This window comes from Pseudonaja textilis, chromosome 3 (genome assembly GCF_049901715.1).
Source record: "Pseudonaja textilis isolate UNSWEBS1 chromosome 3, rPseTex1.2, whole genome shotgun sequence".
Lineage (NCBI taxonomy): Eukaryota > Metazoa > Chordata > Lepidosauria > Squamata > Elapidae > Pseudonaja > Pseudonaja textilis.
Window position 1 is genome coordinate 58,052,619 of NC_141992.1, and position 24,310 is coordinate 58,076,928.

General features: G+C 37.7%; 1 protein-coding gene across 2 annotated transcripts; it reads right to left on the reverse strand.

The window, feature by feature from the left end:
- Positions 1-6,742: 6,742 nt before the first annotated feature.
- PDZK1IP1 (PDZK1 interacting protein 1) lies at positions 6,743-22,777 on the reverse strand. 2 transcript variants are annotated; one of them, XM_087929873.1, is made up of 5 exons: positions 22,716-22,777; positions 22,433-22,574; positions 11,916-12,024; positions 10,173-10,283; positions 6,743-7,685 (listed from the first exon to the last, which is right to left on the reverse strand). In XM_087929873.1, the coding sequence occupies exons 2-5, from the start codon at positions 22,497-22,499 to the stop codon at positions 7,526-7,528; spliced, it is 447 nt and encodes a 148-aa protein (XP_087785999.1). In that variant the 5' UTR covers positions 22,500-22,574; positions 22,716-22,777; the 3' UTR covers positions 6,743-7,525. The 2 variants fall into 2 exon arrangements, with proteins under 2 accessions (XP_087785999.1, XP_087786000.1); XM_087929874.1 differs by lacking the exon at positions 22,716-22,777 and having other exon boundaries at positions 22,437-22,574.
- Positions 22,778-24,310: the final 1,533 nt, after the last annotated feature.

Genomic DNA, 24,310 nt, shown 5'->3' on the forward strand with positions numbered 1-24,310 from the left:
TAAAGGCAAGTTTTCTCCCCATCCCCCTGCCCTTCCCCCCCATTTCTTTTCACCTCATGTAGTTCTAACGAATGATGTGAGAAATGGCGGGGAAACACATGGTTTAAATAGGCCTAAATTTTGGGGGCAGGGCTTAATTTCACCTCATGCCTAGAAATCATGCTGGGTCTTCCTATTGGTGGAGGCCGTATTGTTGGAGAAACACGGTACTTATATGTTTATATGTTATGTTCATACTTATACTTCTTTTCTCATATATGCTTGACAAACAAACAAACAAACAAAATAAATAAATAAATAAAATAAATAAATAAAAAGTAAAAAAAATGTTTTGGTCTCTGTCTCAAAAGAAAAGGTGGGAGGGGATTAATGTTATATTGAACCAAACCACAAGATGGCAGCAAAATGATTTAGAAAGCACAGACAAGTCCTTTTACAACATCATTGCTGAACATGGAGTAAAAAGTACTCCATGGATTGGTTTGAAATATCAGATCTGCTGTGTCTCTTTCTCAGTTCTTACTTCTAGAAGATTTCCCATATTGGGTCTCTGGCACCTTAGCAGGCAACCTGAGACTCTCCAACTGATTACTTATAATACTCATCATCTCTAGCAATATGAATTGTAGTTCATCTGCAGCACTTGAGAAATTAACCCCTGCATGCATATCCAGTTCAGAAAATTGATGTATGGAACTGAACGTGTGAAATCTTCAGCTAAGGAATCCATTACTCTGTATCTTAGGCTTCCTAGAAATTATAACAACTGAGGTGAGATTTGAACCAACTTTCCCCTTTATTTACCTTATTTTAATATCCCAGACTATATAATAATATGTGAGAGGAAGCTATATGACTGCCCAGAGGTTTCTCTTTTGGATTGGTTTTGCAGAATCTATAACTGAAAATTAAAGTAAATGCATTGTATCTATTTTTTAAATATTTATATCTATTTGAAAATTTATATAAAAATATATATGTAGCATATATTTTATGTATTTTAAACACATTTAAAGGAAAAGCATCTGTTGGCTAAATTGATGCATCAAACTGAATAATGTCATCACCACCATAAAAAATACAGTCTATACTATTTTCACGAGTGGCAGTCCCAGATTTGATCCTTGGCTCACAAACAGGCAGTTACAAATTGCTCTACTATCCTCAGGATATGACTTGATTACTCCCTTGGGGGTAATTGCATTCAGTTTAATGACCACTGCTATATAATAATCCTTCTATGGTGTATATAAGATACTATAATCAATTTCCACATTCTGTTGGTGATGACTAGTCAGAGATGGTATTCAGTAGGTTCTGACCAGTTCTAGAGAACCGTAGCAGAAACTTTGAGTAGTTTGGAGAACCGGCAAATACCACCTCTAACTGGAGATTTTACAGTATCCTTCCCCTGCCACGCCCACCAAGCCACGCCCACAGAACCGGTAGTAAAAAAAATTGAATCCCAACACTGGACTAGTTTCAGGAAAAAAACCATTTGATAGCTGATGTTATAAATGTATTCATCTTTAATGTAACTTGTGATTCTGGCATTTCTATGGCAATACGTTAATCCTGGACAATAAATTTCCTTATCAATTGAGAAAGACCTGATTAAATACTAATCATTACACATACATCTGTCTATCTTAATAGTATCTCATTCACTTTGGAGTTGAACAAGTTTATTAACTTGGAGAGGAATAACTATTGAATTAACATGGCATCATAGATGGACATTTAGAATATATCTTAATCCATCTCACATGCCTATGATGTCTTTCAACATGTACAGAATAAGACCTTATGTTGGCAGGAAAAAATGCTGTTGATGTGGCCAGATACTGGAAGAATGTCATTTAGATTTAATCCAATTTATTTTTAATTCCTTTTAACATGTTATATTTTTATGACCTGTGGGATTCAATTTTTTTTTATTACCGGTTCTGTGGTTGTGGCTTGGTGGGTGTGGCAGGGGAAGGATACTGTAAAATCTCCAGTCAGAGGTGGTATTTGCTGGTTCTCCAAACTACTCAAAATTTCCGCTACTGGTTCTCTAGAACTGGTCAGAACCTGCTAAATACCACCTCTGCCTGTTTGCTATCTATTTTATTTGCTCAGTATTGAATGTTACGTGTTTATAATTTGTAGGTACTTCTGACACGAATAAGGAAGATTCAGAATATACCACCTGTAGAATTCCAAGCAGCAAAAGTTCATACAAAATTGATGAAAGTTTTGAGATGAAGTCCAGAAGATGAGCTTTCAGTCATAAACAGTGATTGTGTTACCTGACATTTTCATGATATGCTAAATCATACTGTAACCGCTGAGGATAGTTTCACATCTATGGCTGAAATGAGGTTGTTAGTAAGTTGGTCAATGTGTATAGAAACACATCCTTTTTTGTGTCATGTTAGGGCAAGAGAAACACCTAGTACTGCATTGCCGACTTCTCTCTTGCAGGATCCATTGAATCTGCTCATTATGGAATCAGATGGAGTGGGAGATTGAGGTAGCCAGTTCTGGTGATAGATATCTAATCACCTGAGTGTTCAGCCCAAAGGGTTGCCCTTATCACCATGCTATTTTTGTACTTTTTTAGCCATCTTGCACTCTCCGGTCACCATAGTAACAATGGCTGCACCTCAAACAGCCATTTATTAAAGAGGTCTGATGGGATGGGCCATAAATCCAATTAAACAGCTCGGTGGGTTCCAGTTGCACTTACAACAAGGTTACATCACAGTGCTGAAGAAGTGTGTGTGTGTGTGTGTGTGTGTGTGTGTGTGTAGATGCTAAGCACCCAGGATGCTCATTTTCTCTCTCTCTCTTTTTAGAAGTGCTAAAAAGGTCATGTATCGGGGAGATAATCATAAATGACGTGTCATTATTACATACTGTGCATCTATTATCTCCTGCTACAGCCATGTCAGAGGCAGCTACTGAGGGTTAGATAATTGGGTTCCTTCATGCAGATGGTTTATTATCAGTGTCTTCCAGAAGGAGGTTTAAGACAGTTAGTGATGCTGTTTGCCAGTTAAAGATTAGAGACCCCAGAGAATAATTAACAATCCCCAACCCACTCTTTCTGCAGATTCTTCTGCCTTCTCTCCCTCCCATTGCCTTTTAATCTATTCATTCTAGCAGGTGTAATAAAGTGATAAGGGAAGGCTCAAGGGGTGTTTGTTTGAGTGCTTCTGGGTGTGCAGACCACAACGGATGGCATTTTTATTTCTTTCATTCGTCTGAACAAAGACGAGGCAAACTTTTGTGCTATCTTGTATTGCCCACACACATGTGCAGTTGTATGTTCACTTGCACACACTACTGCTGGCACGGCTCAGATTTTTGCCCACATGGAGAGACTTCCAACAGGGGGGGAAAAAGAACATTTTATACAGCTATTGCATTGAGATTTCTAAGACCAAATGGAAATCAAATGTGCATTCAGAGCTGTTTTGCTTTGAAAAAAAGAATCTGAAGAATCATACACTGATCCATCCCACTGGCTCCAGGCCCCCGAAGATGAGTGTGAATATCCTACTTATTCTAAGAGATCATCTGAATTGCTCTTTCATTCCCTCCAGATATATTCAGGGAATTAAATTTCAGGACTGATATCTGCTGAACCAACCACACTAAAAATGGTCTATTACTTCCTAAGACTGACTTTCTAAGTGAAGGCATGCTAAATCTGGAAGTATTAAAGCTGATCAATACACACTTATGTACATTTGGAATGAATTTGGATTTCAGTTCACAGTCCTTGAATTTGGAAAATTTCTTAACTCCGTCCCTAGTATTCTACAACTGAAATTGTACCGTGAAATATTTGAATCTATAATTTTAGCTTACAGCTTGGAAACTGAGGGACAAAGCTCATTTCGTACTTCCATCTTTTAGTTAAAAATTGAGAAAGAATCTATATTTTAATATACAGGAAACTATGCCATTTGTTATATGCTAAAAGAAAAAAAACTAGTGGTTTAATTACTTCTTGGTTTGAGTCATGTTTCATGCCACAATTTTCCTAGGAATTAAGATTTGGGTTTGTATGATTTATCAATACCATCTCCAGAAATAAATTTATAAATAGTTTTAAAGGCATCTGATGACCTGAAGGAACTGAGTTGGAAAATGAAGATAATCCATGCCACTTGCTAAAAAGCAGTCTTTCTGGTGATATAATATCTAAACTCTTTCCCCCTTTTAAATCACATCAAACAAAAAAACAACATCACACATCAAGAGGCATTTGCAAAAGTACAACCAAGCAGGACCTTATTTATGTTAACAATGAACACAACTCTTACATCACGATTTGTACACAAGATTGCCTTTTACCTTTCTTCCTGACTGCATCCTGAATTTTAGAGTGACTGCATATACAAAATCATTATTTATCCCTTAGTTTGCTTTTTACAGTGCATTGGCCAGCAGATATATCTATCCTCTATCCTCTATCAATCTCTATTTTTTTCATCCTGCCTTTATTACTTTATAAGAAACTCAAGGTAGCGCACATTCCTAATACAGTATTCTTCTCTAACACTGAAAACCTTTGAACAATATTTGGGTTGATATCCTTTGTTTCTAGCTATTACATTGACACAGTCATTATACAGGTGGGTAGGCTGTTTTCTGGATAGTAACAAATAAACCTACCTATAGATAAGTAGTTTTTTTTCCCCAAGATTAAAAATCCCACTGCACAAGCACCACTACCCTGACACAAAGTGTAGAGTTTCCTGTGGTGAAGAAAGATATACCCCAACTCCAAATTTTGTTTGATCCTGAGAAATTACTTTAAGGGCCTAAATTCATATTTTTCTCTGAGCACTATATAGATATAATAACTAAAATGTCTTTTCCAATGTAAGAGAAGAGGAACAGTTTTATTGACAGAAATAATGAACAAGCAAATTAAGCTGTGGAAATATGTATTGGATTTTTTAAAAATCCCTCACATTTGAAAAACAAACCTAGCCTCTCACTGACTTTTTTTGCATACAGTCAGTAACTGACATGGTCCGTATTTCAAACTAATGCCTTTATAAACTATTTCTTCTTTTAAGCTATTGTGATTTCATACTCATTGCTGACCTCTAGGGGGAAGCACATCCAATCTTTTGAACATGTTGAAGGCTATATAGTTGCAGTGAGGATGGTCTTTTAGCAATAGCACTTAGACTTATATACCACTTCACAACATACTTTGTTGTGCTTTTTTGATGACTTTTTGATGTTAGGTGCCCATTTTAGGTCATGTGATATAATAGAACCTAAAAATATACTGTTGATACTGTCAGGGATTGATAACCTGATACTGTCCAGGCAGGGGTGGGCAACCAGTTCTCTGCCTGGTTGCTGGGTGGGCGTGGACATGGTGGGCGTGGCTTAGTCAGCCTCCTGCACCATGGCGGGTGGGGGGGGCATTTTCACCATCCCCAGGCTTTGGAGGCTTTCCTCAAGCCTCCAGGAAGGTGTAAAACAGCCTCCCCGGGGTCTGGAGGCCCTCTGGAAGGCCAGAAATGGGCCTGTTTCTGGCCTTCCAGAGCTCTGGCGGGCCCATTTTTCGCTCTTCCCAGGTTCCGTGCAGACTCTGTACTTACCTGATATCCAAAGCAGGCCTCATGGGGACTCCTGGGAGGGATGGAGAGGGGTGGGTGGGACTAGCCAGGGGTGGGGCTTAACAGTTCACTGAACCAGTAATTAAAAATGATAAAATTAGCTACCAGTTCACCTGAACTGGGGAGAACCGGTAGCAGCCCACCCCTGTGTCCAGGTATCATTGGGCTTTAAATTGCATCACTAGCATTAGCACTTAGACTTAGAGTATATACAGCCCCCTAATGCTTTCCAGCACTTTCTGGGCAGTTAATAATAGCAATAGCACTTAGACTTATATACCACTTTATACTGCTTTACAGCAGTGGTCCCCAACCTTTTTTGTGCCACGGCCTGGTGCCGGCATCACAAAATCATCCACGGCCCGGTACCGGCATCAGCACGCATGGCAAGGCGAGCCGAGCGACCAGCCAGCCGTCCCCTGCTTCTCCCCACCACCTTCAACTCCTCCTTTGTACCTGTGTCGATGGGCTTTGCAACGGCTTTGGGACGGTCGCTCGGCTCGCCTTGCCATGCATGCTGAAAGAATCCTCGCACCTTAGTTTTGTTCGAAGCTGTCCCCCCTCGATGTAACTAAGGCGCGAGGATTCTTTCAGCACCCAAATGCCGCTTTCTACCCGGAAAAGGTCACCGGAAGCACTTTTTCATCAAAACAAGATGGCGGCACCCAGCAAACCAGCGGTCCGGTAGAAATTGTTCCACGGACCAGTACCAGTCCGGGGACCGGTGGTTGGGGACCCCTGCTTTACAGCCCTTCCTAAGTGTTTTATAGAGTCAACATATTGCTTCCAATGATATGGACCCTCATTTTACTGAGCTCAGAAGAATAGAAGGTTGAGTCAACCTTGAGCCCATCAGGTTCAAACTCCAGGATGTGAGCAGAGTTAGCCTGCAATATTGCATTCTAACCATTTCAAGCCTTATGACCCATGGCAAAGCACTGTGGAAGTGGTAATCAAAAACATTGTCTTGTTTCTTTCTGTCCACCATCGAATATACCACCGATAATCATACCCACATGTCTGTTGAGATTCTCCAAGAATTCTGAAAAGTTAATTTTGTAGAAGAACCCTGTTAGTCTATGGTAGCAGAAAAAATCAGGAGTCTGTTATCACCTTTTTTGATTCACAAATTTTATTAGAAAAGTAACAACCAATTATATATGCTAATAGATAATGAATTTTTAATTTGTTTAATGCAGATAAGAAAAAGAAAACTAAAAATTCATGTACAAAAATACAGAAATAATTCCAGCCTCATCCAAAAGGGTAAATTTTTATGGTGACTCTATAATAAGAATAAGAAAAACAAATGGAAGCAGTAGGTGGAAGATTACCACCATGCCTTCACCTTTATTAAAAACACTATACACGTGCTCCTATAGGGTGTTGGGTGTGGGAATCTTTTACCATGAAGAAAAATAATTTTCAACCAATAAATTCCCTGGTAACGAACAGGAACATAACACTGAATTGTACAGGGCCTGAAAGTGAGTTTGTGGACAATCTGTAGCACCAAGTTTACAAAGATTATGTACAAAGATATGCAACAAGGAAAGTAAAACAGAATAAAATAGGTTAGTGAGTTCCCTTTGGTGGAAAAAAACATATTAGGGAATACTATGTGCCAATTAATTCTACCTGTCCGACATGTGCAGAACTTAGACAAATAAATCCGCTGCAAAAAATGTTAATATGCCTCCCCTACATAGTTGGCCTTTGAATAAATTGATTAAAATCAATTTATTGGACTAGATGACCTACAAGGTCCCTTCCAACTCTAATTATCTGTTATCTGTTATAAAATCATACATAATAAATGATGTAGGCTACTTTTGTAAGGAATCTATATTATAGGGAGGTTTTAAAATATAAGAATAAATAACAAAATGATGTTACATATCTGTGGTAACGTCTGCACAACTTTCGGTGTGACATTCAGTCATGGTGCCACACTGAAACCCATCGTTTATGTGATTTTCAGTATGATGTACGGTCATGGTGTCACATTCAAACTCAACTCTGTTTTCATAGGCATGAGGATCTTCTTCACAACTGAAATATTAGAAAAAGAATATGTATTATTTACTTATTATATTGGCACTCATTCAAGGATACCAGGCATAGATCTCCATCCAATTTCTTCTCCCAATTTGAGAGATAGCTGCATTGATATTCATGATAGTGTCCTCTATTCTGACCAAGGCTTCCTGAGACACCAAAAACACACATTAAATCCAAAAGCCGTTTATTTTACTTCAATGACTTTGAATTATCATCATTCACAGCCCAAAATGAGTCTCAACCAGTTATAAATAGTCCCATGGAAGTCTGCCAAAGTTCTTTGGGAGAAGTCTGATAAGAATGCACCTTTATCTTTTTTGAAGTACTGCCAATGACTAAAGTACCAATTAGTCTTTCAAAACTAAATGGAGCACAAATTCACCACAGAGCTTTCAGGTTCCAAACTGACTAGAACAAACAACGTTGCTTCCTGCAAAGGTTCCTGTCCCTTTGCACTTCCTTTATATCTTATGGGAGGGGCAATCACCTCCAAGCCTTACTCCTGAGTGACCCTTTTTGTCTTAACTGCTCTTGCCTTCTGACAGCTCTGTGCACACGTGCACTGGGAACAGGCTCCCCTTATTCCTCTGCCTCACTGTGTCAGATTCTGGAGGCTCTGAAGTCAGCACATAACTCCCAGATGGCCCTGGCCCCATTTCTGTATTGGACACAGGACCCTTGTCTGAATCCTCCCCAGACTCCCAGACTGGCCCATTTTCTTCCCCATTGTCTGATTCTGCTGCCGTCTCTCCAGGCTGCCGGCAGACCACAACATCCTGGTCATATGATCCCTCCCTTTCTTGAAAGAGCAGTGATTGGGTGGAAGTAAAAGATGGACAGAATTGGTATTTGCAGTCTTGGGGATGGATGATAAATGCCCATAATCCACTATCCTGGAAAAGTCGTGCTTTCTTTTTAGTCACTGATATAACCATTTGTTCTTTCTGATATAATGATATATGGGAATAACCTTGGGAGACAGGAGAGAGAGCCAGAGACTCAATCCATAGATGGAAGGAGGGCATGGGAAAGATTTCACAAGGGACCATCTCTAGTTTTCTGGAGCATAATAGAGAAGGAGAAACACTTTCAGTCTTGCAAGAGTCTGTTAATGCAATGTTGCAATGAGGATTAATACCCCTGTTTGTATCTGGACTACCTCACCTGTACATGGTTAACCTAGTAGAATTGTTGCTTTGGAAAAAGACCAACTCCATGTTCTAAATAACAAAATAACAGAACTGGAAAGGACCTTAGAAATCTTCTAGTCCAATCCCTTGCTCAAGTAGGAAACCACGGGTGGGATTCTACTTGGTCAGACCGATTCTATAGAACTGGTTATTATGATTCTGCCCAGTCCAGTGAACCAGCAAATTGCACCACTGGCTGGCCCCCTCCCCTCCCCTCCCCACCCCTCACTCCTTACCTGGCATGTGTGCCATCAAACTTGCCTGTGTAAGTTGCTATTTTTCCTCCCCCCCACCCAACCATCAGCTGTTCTGCTGTGCCGACAGATTTAGATTAGCTAGAAAGCAGGAAATCATTGAATTTCTTGCTTTTTAGTTAATCTAAAAGCAGAGCTGAACCTTCCTTAGGACTGAAGCTTCTATTTTTCAGTTCAGACTCAGCTAGTAGATTGCAGACAGATAGATCTCTAAGTGAATCTGTGATTCTGTGAGCTCAAGTCAATCTGCCTGCCTGCTTTGCCTGCTTTTGGGTAAAAGTTGCTCTTTTTTAATAAAAAAAATCAATATTTACATATATGATGTGTTGTGAATTAATTTAGTGAGTTTGCTTGCTAGCAAATTTTATGTGACAGACTCAGCCAGCAGATTGCAGAATGGTAGATCTCTGAGTGAATCTGTGATTCTGTGAGCAACTCAATCTGCCTGCCTGCTTTGCCTGATTTTGGGTAAAAGTTGCTTTTTTATATTAAAAAATCCAATATTTATATAAATATTTATAATATTTACATACAAGCCACACCCACTCAGTCACATGACCACCAAGCCACACCCACAAATTAGGCCACACCCACAGAACCTGTTAAGACATTTGAATTCCACCCTTGAGCGACCCCTATATCATTTTAGACAAATGTTTATCTGAATGATGCTTTGATGTTCCCAAATGATCCTAGATGCTTAAAATATCCATATATCAAATTCTTCTTCCTATAGATTTCAGAAGTGAAGCATTTTATAGTTGCTGGTTAAACACATAGCCAAATTAAAAGAAACAATTAAGTAAAAAAAATATGAGACTTTACATTTATGGTTATTATCGATCATGTTGTCAGACCCTGTTATGATATATAATTAACTGGCAGTAAAACAAGACAAAATGATAAATTAAGGACAAATTGTCACAACCAAATCAAAAAGCACTTTGTTTTCAGAAGTTGGCTTACGATCTGGCATTCACTTTCTTTAGAATAAGCCCCATTGAACACAATGGGATTTACTAAACAACCCTAACCTGAAGTCTGCTGCGGTTGCTGAATATCTTCCTTCCACTCCATTAGAAAAGATGGACTCGTTAGTATTCCCATTCATGAAGGAAACTTGTTTATCTTTTTCTTTTAAATCCCTGCAGAAACAATTAGAAGGAGCATAATGAAACAAAAAGCATGGAAAAAGACTTGGAGAAAAAAATTCGTAACTTTGATCTTATATATGTTGACAGCAGCAAGACTACTGTACACACAAAAATGAAAGGGCATTTTGATTCCCACCATGGACGAATGGTTACGGAAGTTACAAATTTTATGAAGTATATAATATCATACATCAATTTTTCATGATTGTTTTAACTGTCTGGATCAACAGAGATTTTTTTTCTGTAAGATATGCTGAAGAGTTTGCTCCACCATTCTGTCTAATAAATATGGGACATCCTGGGTTAAAATTAGAAAAGCCAACATTTACTGAGGCAGTGTGTACTTCAGATCTTCTGTGTTAATTAATTTGTTAATCAGCATATATAAGTATTACATTTTGTATGTGAAGCCATCATTTTCTTTTATTTGTCAATCACTTAGGTATAAGTATAATCATGAGTAAGAATACAGGAAATAGGTACAAATAAATGGGGACAATAGGACAGGGACAGTAGGCACGATGGTGCACTTATTCACGCCCCCTTTATGGACCTCTTAGGAATGGGGTGAGGTCAACAGTGGATAGTTTGAAGTTAAAGGATTGGGGGGGTTAGAGGATGTAACAACAGAGTCAGGTAGTGCATTCCAGGCGTTGACCACTCTGTCGCTGAAGTGGTACTTTCTGCAATCATGTTTGAAGCGGCTTACACTGAGTTTGTATTGCTCTTGTATTGCTGTGGTTGAAGCTGAAGTAGTTATTGACTGGTAGGACATGTCGCCACAAGGTTTGGAATGCAATTTGTATATATCTGATTGCTAGAAGAAAGGGCTCAGTTGCATAACCCAATTCTGTAAGGACAACATTCTAACTGTACCAGATCTGGACTGCAAAATTCCAAACAATATTATAAATATATCAAATCTAAGCTTTTACGAACAAATGATAACAAATCCATTTGGATTTTTTGTACTCAGATCATGTAGCCATAGCTAAATCAGGCACTGGGAAATCTCCCTCTCTATTAGGAGGAAACTATGAGAAAGGAGAAAGGAATCCAGCCCAGGCCATGGAAGCAGTTTATTCTTAAATAATTGGGATTTTTTTTCTAATTTCAATCACACAGGATAAAATATTGAAAAATCGGCTTAATATAAAGGTAACATTGTGTAATATAATATAAAGGTAACATTGGGGATTAAAGGCTTTGAGAAAACTCTAAAGGAGATCTTTAATCTTTTATTCATGTTATAAGAGATTCTCAATCATCAAGGCCATAGTTGTTCCAAAGGTGGTTTTTCCAAATAGTAATTGGACTTTCTTGGTTTTTTCCCTTTGAAAACATTTCACTTCTCATCCAAGAAAAAGATGAAGAAGCTTCTTAGATAAGAAGCAAAACATTTTCAAAGAAAAACAACATGACGGTCCAGTTGCCTGTTGGAAAAAGCACCATTGGGACTTTATTCCTTTAATACTTTCACTTCAGCTTAATGGCATCTGCAGCCATTTTACTTTAGGAAATGAGGAGTCCAATCACAGATCTTGTGACCAAACAGACTTATATAGAATAAAACCAGGTGAAATGCCACCTATTGTGATAAGAGAAAGAAAAATCAGCACTTACTTTTCATCCTGGCACCATAATTTGTTGATGACAAAGGCAATCATTGCCAAAACCAAAAAGACTACAACAGCAATTACACCTTGTAGCCATGGCTCCATAACCCTGTAAACTGTGAAGGAAAGGAATTAATGTATGATTATGGTGAATATTTATTTTGTGGAGTGCATACAGTAGCTTTCCTTGCCAGTAGCTTGCCTGCCATTTTTCGTGTGCCCTTTGGGCAAAGCTCTAGCTAAACCAATGAATAATTGGAAGTCAGGAAAGTAATCACTTCTCTTGACTTTCCTGTCAAAAGCAACATTTTATTTTAGGTGGCATGTTGAAACTTACCGAGCAAATTTTTGACGAATCTCTTTCTGAAGAAAACGGTTGGATTGTTTTGCAACATTACGATTAATTGATCCAGCCCAGTTGTGTTTTGCTGCCCTCTCACGAATATTTCTTGGAAAAATACTCAACCTTTGCTGCACCTTGAAAATAAACTAAATCTGTCTTCCCCAATATTGCAATCTCTCAAAATAATTAAGGCATTTCAAAAGTGATTATGATGATTAGGAAGACAGGCCTGATTTGCCAAAAGTCACTCTAGTGCTCTCAGTCTTAATTTTTGTCTTCTCTAAAACAAATGTGTATGCATCTTTTTTTTAAGAAAGAAAGAAATATTCCAGTGTCTTGATGGCATTGCTAGTTTGTTCACTATTGCTGAATGTTGGTGCAATAAGGGTATATACATTCACTCCCTGCTCCTTTGGAATTTAAAAGCCTCTGTGACTGGGTTTCCATTTTGTGTAAAGCCCTAATTAAGACTTTTAAAACCTAAACAAGGGATGTCCAACCATGGCAACTTTATGGCTTGTGATGTCCAACCATGGAAACTTTATGGCTTGTGAACTTCCACTCCCAGAATTCCTCAGCCAGCCATGGAATTCTGGGGATTGAAGTTCATAAGTATTAACATCCCAAGGTTGGACAGCCCTAAAATTCTAGCTGTAGATGTGCTTTTTATAGCTTTTGAATATATTTATTTGGTTAAGCACTCTAATTTTTTAAACTTTGGATATTGAGAAATTCACACAGGCTCTCTTCAGAACTATGGTCAAATCTATGACGGTTTAAAGCAGGATCAGTTTCCCCTGCATGCAGTTTTAAGAAAATTGAGAGAATTGTCAGAAGATGATGAAGAAAAGTGCAAACTAGTAATTCTTTTCCTTTATCAGTAGTGTCGTTCTGAATAATCCTCGGTAATCCTGAAACTTTGGAGGAATTCTAAAAGTAAATAAAAGCTCTACCTCAGTTAATACAGCAGCAGATTGTTCTGTCATAGTTAATGCTAGACTTGAATAACCAATGGAAAAGAGTCCAAAGTTCTCTCTTGCCATTTTACATCTTGCCTTTATTTTTAAAATTAGAACTGTGTTTTACTTTTTTTTTACATTGATAAAAATAGGAGATTAGATATTAGTTCAATTTGGTGAGAACTAATTCAGAAGAGGTAAGCACTAGACGTGAAAGCCCTGGAATAGCCAGGTAATAAAAGCCCAGGACTTAATGTACCATCAGTAATTATGCAGATAAATGGATTTTCAGATGAAATATGGGTTTTTTTCCCTCACGGCTTTAAAAAGTCATCATTGTACACAACTGTGAAAGGAAAAAGAGCTCAGTGTCCTTGAATGTAGTCTTCATTTGTAGAATTACAAACTTAAAACAAATTGAAAAGTCATCTATTTTGTTCTCCATCAATCATTCTGCAGCTAATCTCAGACACTTCTAAGAGATTGCTCATTAACATCTAAGTAATGGAAAACAACCAAAGAACAAATAGAGAAAAGATATATCAAATTAGAGGCATTTGGAGAACCAAAATGTTTATTTTAATAAACAGCACCTGAAAGGAAGTAAGTTCTGCCAACTCTTGATAAGGCTACTCTCATGTCTTCGAGTGTGGCACAAGAATGAAACTTTGCTCAGCATAGTGATCCAATAGTAAAGTTTCATCTGATTCATTGATTGATGTTGAGACTCTAGAACTAAGGATAAATTTCCTGATAGTGAGAACAATTAATCAGTAACACAAATTGCCTCCAGAAGTTGTGAATGCTCCAATACTGGAAATTTTAAGAAGAGATTGGACAACTATTTGTCTGAAATTGTATAGTATGAAATGGTATTCCTGCCTATCACACTTGCCCAATAAAGAATTCTATCCTATCCTATCCTATCCTGCAGTTGTTTGTAGCCCTGAACTTTTACCTTAATGATAATTGACAACTCTGAAATGTATTGTTGTTGCAATGAACCATTGCTTAAAAATGGCATTTGGTGGCCAAATCTGACATCAGGATGAATGTTTTAGACACCATAAAATGTATTGTTTCTTTTACAAGAAACAGCTATTAGAATCCTGTCTTCCTGCAAGAGTCCTACCAAGACCTCTTTCCTTTAACAACAGTTCATTAGTGCTATTATTTATAAGATGCAAATATCTTGGACAATGAAGCAAAACAATATAAAAACATCTTAAACTATTTTTCTGTGCTCCAGAAAGCATCCGGGAATCTTCATTTTCTGTATCTGTTTGATGCCATTTTGTGGTCATCCGGATTTTTGTAACCAAAATATGGTAGCTCTAAGATAATCAACAATAAAATGTAAAATATTATTTAAAATGTTTAAAATATATTATGTGGATTAAGGACAGTGTTTTCAATCTTGTTGAGCTGGCTGGAGAACTCTACAAGTTGAAATCCACATGTCTTAACATTGCCAATGTTGAGAAAGATTGATCTAGGATAACATAAACAATTCAATAAAATTTACCTATTACATTCCTTTGAGTTAATATATCATACATAAAATACCAGAACACAGATAGTAAAAAGAAAAGAAAAACTCATACATACTAATGAATATCAACTTCATAATACTCTGAACTTAAGGCTATCTAATTATTAAGAGTGCTGTCATATATTCACTAATTCAGGAATTTCACTGAACCTACTGAGATTTACTTCCAAGTAAACATGAAAAGAATTGCAAAGCCAATCTGAAACATTCCCATGGGCTCACAAAAACAGTCTACTTATTTTTTCCCCACAATGCTGAGTTGGGAACTTTTTATAATTGCAATTCTACTGTTTTAAATGTGTAACACTTTAACTCCTGGTTAAGAGTTACACATTTCCATACAGGTTCAAAAAGGAACTACCAACAATGAGGGTTAAGAAAATATTCTAGGCAATCTGTTGATTATAAAGTTAGGAAATGGAATAGTGGAAACTGAATCCCTAGAATTTGATGCAAATCATATTTATGTGAAAGTGTACATTTTGCATCAACATATCATTTGATGTAACCATACTTCTAAATAAAAGAAATGAAACATTCCAATAAGACAAAATTAAATAAGTTGCAGAAAAATTCTTTTTGGATTTGCAAAAGTAGAACTTATATATATATACATATCTATCCATCACACTATACCTTTTGGAGCAAGCTATGATATGCACAGAGCATAAACGAGCCAAGCAATGATAAATAAACAAAATTAAAAGCATGATCACAGTTGACACTACTTTGCAACTGTCATCTGATTTTCCAATAAGTTTCACTGAATTTATTGTTTCTTATAAATTAATATGCACAGAACACATACCAGATGATGAATTTGGCTGTAATGTTGTACCTAGTTTCTTGAGATGAAAACCATAATAAATCTAAATGAACCTGTTTGGAGTTCACTTGCATATACAATGGCCAGATCAGAGCCCTAACAACACTCATTAGAAAATAAGTCCTATTAATCATAGTTTTGAGTAAATATACGTAAGGTTATTCTTTATGAATTACATTGCTCTCTTTTTTCTCCAATATGCTTAAAATTGGATTTTTCACTTTCAGGGACTAGTACTAACTTCCATTAGTTTTCAGCTATTTTGTGTGTGTTAATGATGGTATTTTGTGTTTAAATCAATGAGAACCCAGTAGTATAAATAAAAAAATTCATTGAAATGAGAACATATATGACCTTGTTTATTAATTGAGCTAAGGTGTAGCGTGATACTGATATATAGTTTGTAATTCTGGTTTCTGACAGTATGCAACAGGAATTCGGATATAGTCTTACATTCACTTTCACGAATGTTCATAACTAATGTTAACTTTAGAAACTTTTCAAAAAGAGAAGTATCAGAATGTCTAATGCTGTCAATTTTAGGCCCCATAAACTGTCTGTTATAGCCATTTAATGAAAAAGAGGTTGATGGAATGCACCCATTCATGTACAATATGCAGCATTTTATAGAAGTCACATCAAACTTTTCATCAGTGGTCAAATGCCAAAGAAGACAGGACTTCAGCCCACCAAGTTAAACTTTTACTCCACTGTTAAAGATACAGGAATCCTTCTTGTTTTGCATCTGGCCATTATACATTTAAAGTATAAAAAGATAAAGATCACCTTTGAATCAAGAATAACTGCAGGCGACTATTGCAACATGGATAAAAACATACAGGTTTTCAACAGAGCAAAAGGGTTTAGATATGGCTTTTTTCTGTTTCTTCTATTATGTTTTGTAAGTTCCCAGTCTACTCTACAGAACAAGGTCATGAACATGTCATTAGAACTTCTGGTTTTTCAAGTAACATTAAAAAGGCTTATAGAAATAGTTGGATAGGAAATAGACAGGTTGGGGTTTATCTGAATAATTATTTTTTAGAATTCTTTCTAGCTAACTTTTAAAAAATACTTTTGTTTGATTAAGCAATCTTGAAATCTCACTCATTTGTGTCAACTTTAAACTGGCCTAATAAAGCATCTGTCCCTCCAGAGAATTTTGGAGTGGCATCCAGTGAACTTTGGATTTCTAGACCACGGTCTATAATACCTATATCAGAGATCTCCAAACATGGCAACTTTAAGACTTGAAGTCCACAAGTCTTAAAATTGCCAAGTTTGAGAACCTCTGACCTATGTGAAGAGTTTCTTGCAGGGGATTGGGTACACTTTATAAGAATAGGGAAGAACATTTTTGAAAATCAACTTGCTCAGCTTATCCAGAGTGCTTTAAACTAAAACTGGAGCGGGAAGGAAACCAAATTTTAATCCAAAAGCATAAACCCCATGGCAATGAACCAAGTGGTTAAAAAAAGAAGAGGAACTGTAATACAAAACAGGAAATATAGGAAGCAAACACAGGACTCAGATGTCTATACACTAACATTCAAAGTATGAGGAACAAACAGGGGGAATTTGAAGTCATATTACATGAGGGCAATATGACATCATTGCCATTACTGAAACTTGGTGAGATAAAGTCTATGACTGGAATATACTGCTAGAGGGATTTAAATTGTTCAAAAGAAACAGGTGCAACAAAAGAGGAGGCGGTGTTGCATTACATATATAAGAAATAACTACACCTCTACAGAAAACAAGGATGAAGACCTTCTCGAAAAATTTGGGTTAATATAAAAGGAAAAAGGAATGGCATTGCCATAAGTGTATACAATAGACCACCCAACCAAACAGAGGAAGTAGGTGAACTTTTTTGCTAATCAGTTAGCTAAGGAGTGCAGAAACTCAGTACAATAATAATGGAGGGTTTTAACCAGTGGTGGGATTCCATTTTTTTTACTACTGGTTCTGTGGGTGTGGCTTGGTGGGCATGGCAGGGGAAGGATACTGTAAAATCTCCAGTCAGAGATGGTATTTGCCAGTTTTATGAACTACTCAAAATTTCCGCTACCGGTTCTCCAGAACTGGTCAGAACCTGCTGAATACCACCTCTGGTTTCAACTAACATCAACTGAGAGACAAATTCTGCAACAAATGGAAGATCGAACAGGTTCCTAATTAACCTAGCAGACAACTTTGTCACCCAAAAGGTAGAAGAGGCAATAGAAGGTCAGCTATACTGGATTTAATTCTTACTAATAGAGATGAAATGAGAGAGGGGCTGAACTTGTAGGTAATTGGAGGGGAAAGTAGCCATGTCATACTGGAATTCAACAAAACACAGGCACAAGCAATAAAACAAAGTCAAATCATTATCTAGGCTTTAAGAGAGCTGATTTCAACAAATTTAGAGAGAGCTTGGGAAGGATTCTGTGGATGGAAATCTTAATGGGGACAACAAATCAAGAAGATGACAAGGAGGTGACAGGCAGCAGGAAGAAAGTGGAACTGCTTAATTTATTTCTTGCATCTGTCTTTACATAAAAGGAAAAACAAATACTCCATCCTACCAAAAGCAGCACTGTAAAAGACTGATTATGAATATAAATCAAAATAAGCAAGAAAATGGTGAGACAACACCTATCCACTCTAGGCAAATTGAAATCACCAGGACCAGATAGATTACAACCCAAGATTCTGAAGGACCTGGCCTGACAGGTGCGATCTCAGAACCACTGAGACATATCTTTCAAAGATCCTGGACTCCCCAGGGAACTATAGACAGCTGAAAAAGATATGGTTCCAACTCCTTTAAAAAAAGATACTACAGACCAATCAGCCTGACATGGATACCTGGGAAGATCCTAGAAAAGATAATCAAGCAACAGATTTGTGAACTGTTAAGACCTAGAAACCAGCAAAGCTATTAGTAGAAGCCAATATGAGTTTGTCAAAAACAGATTATGCATGTGAAATTTATTGCATTCTTTGATAAAGTAACTAAATTACTGGACCAGCAAACTGCTGTGGACATAGTATCCTTGGACTTCGCTAAGGCATTCAACAAAGTAGTCCTCAGCCTACTCCTTCGTAAGACAGAAAAATGTGGGATAGACAACTTCAACACCAGATGGATTCATAACTGACTGATCAACTGCACTCAGCATGTAGTTCCTCTATGGAAATACACGAAAGGAAGCATGGAGGGTATCCGAAGATTCTGTCTTAGGTCTAGAACTCTTCAACATCTTCATTTACAATTTAGATGAGGGTATAGAAGGAAAACTTATCAAATTTGCAGACAACAACAAGCTGGGCAGAATAGCCAACGCTTTAAAAGGATAGGCTCAAAATACAAAAAGAACTTTACAGACTTGAACATTGGACCCTATTCAACAAAATCCAATTCAGTGGTGAGAAAAGTGAAGTTTTACATTTAGAGAAGAAAAATTAAATGCACAGGTGCAGAATAGGTGGTATGTGGCTCAAGTCCTAATGGACATCTACTTGAGTATGACCCAGCAATATGCTGCAGCTGCCAAAAAAGCCAATGCAGTCCTAGGCTGCATCAACAGAAAAATAGCATCAAGATCAAGTGAAGTATTAGTACCATGATATATTGCCTTGGTAAGACTACACTTGTGTCCAGTTCTGGTCACCATGAGACAAAAAAGATTTTGAGACTCTAGAAAGAGTGTGGAAAAGATCAACAAAGATGATTAGGGGACTGGAAGTTAAAATATATGATGAACAACTGCAGGAACAGGGTACATCTAGTCTAACAGATGGACTAGGGCTGTGAGTGGCACGCAGAGCCATTTGTGCCGGCATACAAGCTGTAGGCAAACTTACCTCAGTGGGCATGTGCGTGCCTCACAGCTGATTTTCAGCTGGTTTGAGGCCTTTTTTGGCCTCCCATAGGCTTGAGAAAGGCTTCTGCAGGCTGAAAACTAGCCCATTTTCATTACTTTCTGTTTTTCCTAAAATATTGGAAGTGATGAAACGGGGCTAGTTTTCAGCCTGCAAAGCCTGCAGAAGCCTTCCTCAAGCCTTTGGGAGGCTGAAAAAGGCCTCAAACCAGCCAAAAATCAGCTGTGAGGCACAGTGCAGGTAAGGGGGTGATGTGGATGGATGGGTGGGTGAGTATTATGCACACATGCATAGGGGGCGTGGGGGCACGCGCATTGCCTTCTGGTTGCTGGCACGCGAATGCAAGCATGCAAGCGCGCACACAATTTTTGGCACAGGAGCCCCAAAAGCCACCACTGGACTAGGGGTTACATAATAGTAATCTTCCAATATTTAAGGAGTTGTCATAGAGGAAGGGTTGATCTATTCTCCAAAGCATCTTGAGTGCAGGACACGAAATAACCGATGGAAGCTTATCAAAGAGAGATGTAACCTGGAATTAAGGAGAAATTTCCTATCAGTGAGAACAATCAGTGGAAAGCTTCTCTTCAGAAGTTGTGGGTGCTCCATCACTGGAGATTTTTAAGAAGAGATTGGACTGCTACTTGTCTGGAATGGATTTCCTGCTTGAGCAGAGAGTTGGACTAGAAGACTTCCAATTTTCTTATTCTATAATAGAGATGTAAGGAACTGGAACACGTTAGCTTTTCACAAAGCAATTCCCTCAAAATCATTATGTTTACGTTTTACAGAATGGGTACACTTTTTCAAAACAGGGTTCAAGTTGTTGCCTTCTCAACCGTTGGAGCTTTAAGATCCTGAATTTCCTAGCCAGCCCTGCTGGTTGGAGAATTCTGGGGGTTCAAATCAGAGGTGGTATTCAGCAGGTTCTGACCAATTCTGGAGAACTGGTAGTGGCAATTTTGAGTAGTTTGGAGAATTGGCAAATACCACCTCTGACTGGAGATTTTACAGTATCCTTCCCCTGCCATGCCCACCAAGCCACGCCCACAGAACCGGTAGTAAAAAAAAAATTGAATCCCAGCACTGGTTCAAATCCACACATATTAAAGTCCCCAAGGTTGAGAAACACTGCTTTAGAAGTTCTTTGGGAAATAAAGATCGCAAGTATGAACGTTTGGCACTTGACTCTTCAAAGGAAATTCAGCAAAATGATTTAAAACAAGAGCCAAAGGAAGGGCATTGCAAGGTCTATCACTGCCCCTCCCTCAGCCTGCCCCAACTAGAAGGATGTGGAGGGCCAACTCCAGGTCTCATAAGTTCCCCATAAGTTTTGAGGGCAGTCCTCCATTACCAAGGGTTAATTTTTAATAGAACAGAAAAGCCATTTAAGTACTGGATTAAAAGTTAATTATATTAACTATATTTAACTTGTATGAAATGAGAGTGAACTCAAAATTAGTTTTGATTCTGAAGGCAAAGAAGACCATTCTGGCCAGAATACATTGCATATACCAGCTATAAAATGCAGCCGGCAAAAAGGAATATTTGTATTTTAAAGACAAAGAAATAGCCTCTTTCAATCCCTCCCCCTACCTCCTTTTAACCAAGCTAAATGGGGTGTGGGGAGGCCCAATGACTTATTTCTTTACTCAAGTTGACCAATTGAGTGAAAGGTGTAAAAACAGATTTAGGAGGAAGATTTATATTTTTCTTGGTGGGTAGTTACAGCAAAAGATGTTTTCTTTCCTTCCTTCCTCTCTCTTTCCTTCCCTTCCTTTTCTTTCCTTCCTTCCTTTTCTTTCCTTCCTTCTTTCTGTTTCCCTTTCCCTTTTTTATTTTTCTGCTGCATGTCATATTGAAAAGAGGAAATGCCCTTTGTTTTTGTTTTTTGCAATAAGGGGAACTAACAGAGTGGGAAGTGGGAAGAAGAGTAATGGCCACCTCCCACCTGGTATACTTTCAGTCCTGGCTGATAAGTTTTCTACCATGAAGGCCTATTGATCATGTTCTATTCAGATAGAGATTGTTAAAGAGTTGTGAAACTAAAATCTGGGAAATCTTGTCATATATTTTTTTTGCATGCAATGTCCATGTAAATTTTACTGCTGAATTACATCACCTAACAGGATGAGAAACCAGTGTCTGAACTCATCATTCTTCAAGCAACTCCTGTTTGTTACAGGATTTCTTTCTCCAGAAGCAACAAAGCTCTGGACTTTCCCAGCTTATGACATTTTTAGCTTGTGCCTGCTCTTCATTTACATACGTGAGTTTACTCTGCCAGCCTTCTTTGGCTCACAGTTGACTCAGGGCCAGGAAATGGGTTACTTTAGCTTCAGCAAGTAATCTCACATATGCTCAACCAGTTCCCTGAAGCATATATTTATATCTTCTAATCTATTTAATGTAAGTTTCTTTCCTTTTATATTATGGAAACCTTTGTTCTTCCAAGTTGCAGGACAGATGCACCTAAACTCTGTCTCCCCAGAAAATATGGCTGCTATATATTGAATTTCTACAGAAATTATTTCAAAATTTGTGTCACTACGTACCAGTTAGCATCTGCCAATGTTAAGCAACCAGATATTTTTTAGGATCTATTTCTTTTGTTTTTTTCAAAACATGAAAAGCAACTCTAGTAATCTTGGATTTAAAAGCCAGATAAAACATGTCAACAATGGAGAAAGAAATAAAGCAGGCATTATTATGTGCTGTAATTTATTTACTCTAGCTCAAAAAACCCTTTCAAGCAGTATAGGAATTCCTGGTAATATTAATTCCATAAAGTGCTATTTTTTTACAACTGAAAACAGAAATGCAAGAGACAAACCAAGGGGCAACTGAGGTGAAGAGAAGAAACTGTGTGAAGAAAACAAGCTATTTAACAGAAACCTACAGAAGGAAACATCAGCTGCCATAAGCAAACTACCCAACACAAAAGCAAAAAAGCTAAAATGGAATATATTACCTGCCTGGCAGTTCACAGGATCCCAAGCAGCAAAAAGGCAAAAGGTAACAAACAGAAAACTTTTCATGCTGGTGGCATATAGAAGCCACTTGCCCGATCAACAACTAATATTCGTTGGTAGTGAAGTAAACGTACTCCTTCCCTGAAAAAGACAAGAAAGCAATCGGTGGAACCGTAGGACTGAAGGTGTTTATATGTCAGCCACACCTAGATTAGCCTGTTAAATTATCAAACCATTATTGGGAGGTTGTCCCTCACAAACATTCCAGAACACTTTAGCTACCTAAGGAGAGAAGAGAGTGGTTTTTACCACTCCTCCTTTCTTCTTGCACAACTGAGAGATCTTTGGGTTAAGTTTTTGGCAACTCATTCATGGCTTGGAGAGAGTCCAGGAGGGAAAAAAGGCGGAAGTATGTTTAAATATTTGGCAAAGAAGAGCTGAGAAACCAAAATCACATGCTGTTGCAATGGGTTTGATATATAGGACAGCTCAGAGAACTAATTAAAACAAATATTTAAAGAGGAATAAGATTTATCTCCCACAAACAAGAACTTCAGCAACTGCTCAAGACATTTTTTTGATTTATCACTAAAGCTAGAGACTAGAATACACAGACAGGCATTCAACTTTTTTCATCTGTTTCGAGGAAGGAAGATGGACAAGAATTTTCTTTCAATTTTGGGAAATAGATGCAGGACACCAATCTGTTCAGAGAACAGGAACTAAGAGAAAATGTGTTCAATGTGTTTTAATTATGTTGGCATTGGTGGATAAGACATGAAATACCAATGATATAAATCGGAAAGGTATTGAAAAAAAAATTCAGAAGGTTGGATATAGACATGCATTGAAACATGCAATCCTGCCCCATACATAAACCTCTACCACCCAAACATGGATTAGCAAAGACAAAAGAACTGCACACTATTATACCAGTGGTGGGATTCATTTTTTTTTACTACTGGTTCTGTGGGTGTGGCTTGGTGGGCATGGCAGGGGAAAGATACTGTAAAATCTCCAGTCAGAGGTGGTATTTGCCAGTTCTCCGAACTACTCAAAATTTCCTCTACCTGTTCTCCAGAACTGGTCAGAACCTGCTGAATACCACCTCTGTACTATACCTTTCCAGAATGTTTGTTCATTCAAATAATTGGCATACATGTCACCTCATTTGACCATTTGGAAAAATTAGACTGGACCCTGTGGTTGAATAGAAGTTTCTTGTCTAACACTGAGACCATTGAAAGATATCCTCCAATGATACAATTCAGTTTTTGGTCACTGAGTCTCAAAAAATTGGGACCATTAACTTGGTAGTTAGCTCTCTTGAATCTATTTTCTTTAAAACAGACGTCTCCAAAATGGACTATAAATACCATTCATTCTAAGTGTTCCTGCTGCTTTCCAGAAGAAAATTTAGTTTTTCCTCCCACTAATGGGTCAATCAGGCAAATGGAGCTATACATGGCCAGTCTGATTTGTATTATTCCACTTGACAGAATTATGCTTTAGTTTATGTTACCCGCAAAGAAGCAAGGCCTGGTTAGATACAGGTGAACTTATCTATTCCACTAGGAATTCTGGAAGTTTAAGTCCACACATCTTAAAAGTTGCCAAGTTTGAAAAGCACTGATATATAGACAATGTAGCATACTTTCAGCTGAAATGTGCCTATCTGATGTTGAAATAAAAAGGATAATTAATTTATAATATTATGTAGGAGGAAAACGTCATTTTGAAGGGGATCGTGTACATTTCAAAAGGAGAGAGATAGCTGATCAGCATTTACAGTTATATCTACTTGGATTGGATTTCAACAATCTGAATATTGTCAATAAAAACTAAATTTTCTAAATACTTAAACGTTAAATATATAA